The sequence below is a fragment of the Bos indicus genome, chromosome 5 (genome assembly GCF_029378745.1).
Source record: "Bos indicus isolate NIAB-ARS_2022 breed Sahiwal x Tharparkar chromosome 5, NIAB-ARS_B.indTharparkar_mat_pri_1.0, whole genome shotgun sequence".
Classification (NCBI taxonomy): Eukaryota; Metazoa; Chordata; class Mammalia; order Artiodactyla; family Bovidae; genus Bos; species Bos indicus.
In genome coordinates, this window is record NC_091764.1 from 30771446 (window position 1) to 30775595 (window position 4150).

The following is a 4150-nucleotide window of genomic DNA, read 5'->3' on the forward strand; positions in this document are numbered from 1 at the left end:
AGCTATCTGGACCAGAAGTTTCTGCATTTCATTTCTGCATTTCTTCATCTTTAAAACTGTGTAGACTTCTTAAATCTTAAGATTCGCCCAAAATAACGGCAATCGAGCCCTCATTCCCGTGTTGGTTTCTTCCAAACCTGCGCCCCACCCCCATCGTCACCCCCGCCCAGGCTCCTGCAGCCATGCGCCAAAGACTGCAGCACCGGAGCTCGCGATCCGCAGGCGCGGCGGACCCCGCCCCGCACGGCGGGCGCGGGGAGGCCGCTCGGGGCCAGGAACCCGCCTCTGCGGCTGCTGAGCCGGGCGCCCAGTGGGTGCGCTCGGGCGGAGGAGGGGCCTGCGGCCACGGCACCGCCTTTGCCCGCCCGCCCCGCCCCGGACCGCTACTTAAGTAGCTCCCGCACCGCCCCCGCTCCAGTGCGTTACTTACCTCGACTCTTAGCTTGTCGGGGACAGTAACCGGGACCCGTGTCTACTCCTGTTGCCTGCGCCTGCTGACCCGTAGCCACCATGGTGAGTAGACCGTCGACTTCACTAGGGAAAACGAGCCAGGGGATCGCTAAGGGCTTCTAGCTGGACAGGGCTGGCCCCACCGCTGTCCATTTGGAGGGCGAAGAGCGAGGCGGGAGCCGAGGGTGAGAGTAGATAGACCTCGATTTGTGGAGAAAGGCTGGGGCCCAGGAGGAAGGGGGCCACCGCCTTTTCTTCTGAGAGTGTAGAACGGGATGGCGGGGCACTGGTTCTCCTTCACCATGGTTAGCGCTCTCATTTAGCCCTAGCTTCTGGGCTTGGCGCCCCCAAGACCCTGCAGTCTTTTCCCGCGCATTCCCATCCCCCTCTTACATTCTCCCCAGCCTTTAGCGAGCGCGCGCGCGGGCTCTCCCCGCCCTCACTTCCTCCTCAGCATGAAAACCGGAGGCGGGAAGGAACTGCGCACGCGCGACCGTTACCTTCCCGCCTGGGAGTGGCCGGGAGCCCGCCACTGCGGTACGCGCGTGCGCGCTGGGGCGCTGCAGGTCTATGACTGGAGGGCCTGTTTCCTGTTACCCTGAGTTCTCCTTTAAAAAATAAGGAGTAAGGTGAATGTGGAGGACCCCTTATCGATGTGCTGCACTGCACCAATATCTTAAGACAACTAGCTCTCAGCAGCCTGTAAAGGCCATCTGTCTCTCCCTTCCCTCCGCTGTTTTAGGAATGCGTGTGGGAGCAGGTGGTGGCGGTGGGGGTTTTGAGGGAATAGAAATCGGATCTGGGTCTCCAATAATCCCCTGCTGCGTCGTGACAGGTGTGGAGATGCTGAACTGAGCTTCACGCCTGCACGAAGCGAAGATGGTCGGCCATGGCTGCGCCTCTGCAGACGTGGCTTTTAAGAGTTTCTGCAGCTGCGCGATTCCGCGAACCGCAGAGGGGCGCGGGCGCGCGCGCCCTGAATTGCTCATTCATCCTTTGCCGCAGAGCCCCACCCCCTCGTCCCTGTGGCCAGGCATTTCCTCTGCACTGCTCTGGCCACGTGCTTCCTGTGCTGGGAGCTGCCCGGAAATCTGGCCACCTACTCTAGAATGGCATTCTGGGCTCTGGGCGCTAAATGGATGACCTCCTCTTTATCTTGATCCTCAAAGGAGGAAGCAATGACTAAGCTCTGTTCTTGGTCTAGAAGGAGGCCTTCCCGATTTAGACGGGGAAAGGAAATTAATTAAAAGCAATGTACATCAGAATTATAGCCCTTCTACCCTAGATTTTTTTTAAAAAGCACTCCATTTTAGAAGGAAATTTAAGATTAGGTTTCCATAAACATTTAGCATTTTTGTTAAATGTCTTGTGGGTTTTGTGTGTGTGTTTTAATGCGGTTTTTTTCCCTCTCTCACAGCGTGAGTGCATCTCCATCCACGTTGGCCAGGCTGGTGTCCAGATCGGCAATGCCTGCTGGGAGCTCTACTGCCTGGAACACGGCATTCAGCCCGATGGCCAGATGCCAAGTGACAAGACTATTGGGGGAGGAGACGACTCCTTCAACACCTTCTTCAGTGAGACAGGGGCTGGCAAGCATGTGCCCAGGGCAGTGTTTGTAGACCTGGAACCCACAGTCATTGGTGAGTTGACCTCAGTAGCTTCAGTGAGAATCCTGGGGGTCTGGGACAGGAGGTGTGTCCTGTGGGCTCCACTGATAGCCTGGGGTGGAGCAGACTTGTGTGGGTTGTTAATGATGGGTGGCTGCTTCATTTTCCTTTTCCAGATGAGGTTCGCACTGGCACCTACCGCCAGCTCTTCCACCCTGAGCAGCTCATCACAGGCAAAGAAGATGCCGCCAATAACTATGCCCGGGGTCACTACACCATTGGCAAGGAGATCATTGACCTCGTCTTGGACCGAATTCGGAAACTGGTATGTGTATTCTCAAGAATAAAGTAAATTAATGAACCAAAGAGAGATTTTTGAAATATGCTTTTTCTTTTTTTTTTTTTTTTTTCAAAAACAACTGAAATGCAATTAAGAGTGAGGTTAATTATTCCTTTATAGTTTTTTAAAAGTTCAACTAAAATATGGACTATTTGATGTCACTTGATAAATATTTATGAAGATAATTTTAATAAAATGCTGAGTAATTTAGGGAAGATCTACTTTTTTTTTTTTTAAGCGTTTCATGTCAAAATACAATCTTTTTGGGATTAATATGAAAAGTAGAAGTCTTTACTATGATGACATCAGAAAGAACAATAACTATGTTTTTTCTATTCCTCTTTTAACAGGCTGACCAATGCACAGGTCTTCAAGGCTTCTTGGTTTTCCACAGCTTTGGTGGGGGAACTGGTTCTGGGTTCACCTCCCTGCTGATGGAACGCCTCTCTGTCGATTATGGCAAGAAGTCCAAGCTGGAGTTCTCCATTTACCCAGCCCCCCAGGTTTCCACAGCTGTCGTTGAGCCCTACAACTCTATCCTCACCACCCACACCACCCTGGAGCACTCTGATTGTGCCTTCATGGTAGACAATGAGGCCATCTATGACATCTGTCGTAGAAACCTCGACATTGAGCGCCCAACCTACACAAATCTTAACCGCCTTATTAGCCAGATAGTGTCCTCCATCACTGCTTCCCTGAGGTTTGATGGAGCCCTGAATGTGGATCTGACAGAGTTCCAGACCAACCTGGTGCCCTATCCCCGCATCCACTTCCCTCTGGCCACATACGCCCCTGTCATCTCTGCTGAGAAAGCCTACCATGAACAGCTTTCTGTAGCAGAGATCACCAATGCTTGCTTTGAGCCAGCCAACCAGATGGTGAAATGTGACCCTCGCCATGGGAAATACATGGCCTGCTGCCTGTTGTACCGTGGTGACGTGGTTCCCAAAGATGTCAATGCTGCCATTGCCACCATCAAGACCAAGCGCAGCATCCAGTTTGTGGACTGGTGCCCCACTGGCTTCAAGGTTGGCATTAACTACCAGCCTCCCACTGTGGTACCTGGTGGCGACCTGGCCAAAGTACAGCGAGCTGTGTGCATGCTGAGCAACACCACAGCCATCGCTGAGGCCTGGGCTCGCCTGGACCACAAATTTGACCTGATGTATGCCAAGCGTGCCTTTGTTCACTGGTACGTGGGTGAGGGCATGGAGGAAGGAGAGTTTTCTGAGGCCCGTGAGGACATGGCTGCCCTTGAGAAGGATTATGAGGAGGTTGGTGTGGATTCTGTGGAAGGAGAGGGAGAGGAAGAAGGAGAGGAATATTAATTACCATTCCTTTCAGCCTTGCAGCATGTCATACTCAACTTCAGCATTAGCTGACAGGCGTAAAAACTTTGACTAGATTGTCTTCGCTTTCAACTATGATCATGTATTGCTTTTCCATGTGTGTCTGTAACACTTATGTCCTGTCTCAAAAGTAAAGATTTTAAGAAAGAAAATATAGAGTTCTGTGCTTATTCTAAATTGGTTTCTCCAAGAAGTACTTTTCACTCCTATACCTGAAAGCCTGCCACTGGAAGTAATATCAAGGAATTCGCTCCAGATATCTCTGGTGGGAAGGTGTACTCTGAAACTGGTCTGTTAACATCACTTCAACCAGTATTTTGTTGAAATCCAGCTCAGAGGCCTTGGAATGATGCAAATTTCAGATGAGAGTGATTTTGGTACTCCAGTTTTGGAACAGGTAA

The 4150-nt window shown here is 51.5% G+C and overlaps 1 protein-coding gene across 1 annotated transcript; it reads left to right on the plus strand.

Moving 5' to 3' along the window:
• The first annotated feature begins 354 nt into the window (after positions 1-354).
• On the plus strand, positions 355-3901 carry LOC109559142 (tubulin alpha-1B chain). The gene is made up of 4 exons (XM_019960661.2): positions 355-513; positions 1868-2090; positions 2234-2382; positions 2748-3901. The coding sequence occupies exons 1-4, from the start codon at positions 511-513 to the stop codon at positions 3726-3728; spliced, it is 1356 nt and encodes a 451-aa protein (XP_019816220.1). The 5' UTR covers positions 355-510; the 3' UTR covers positions 3729-3901.
• Positions 3902-4150: the final 249 nt, after the last annotated feature.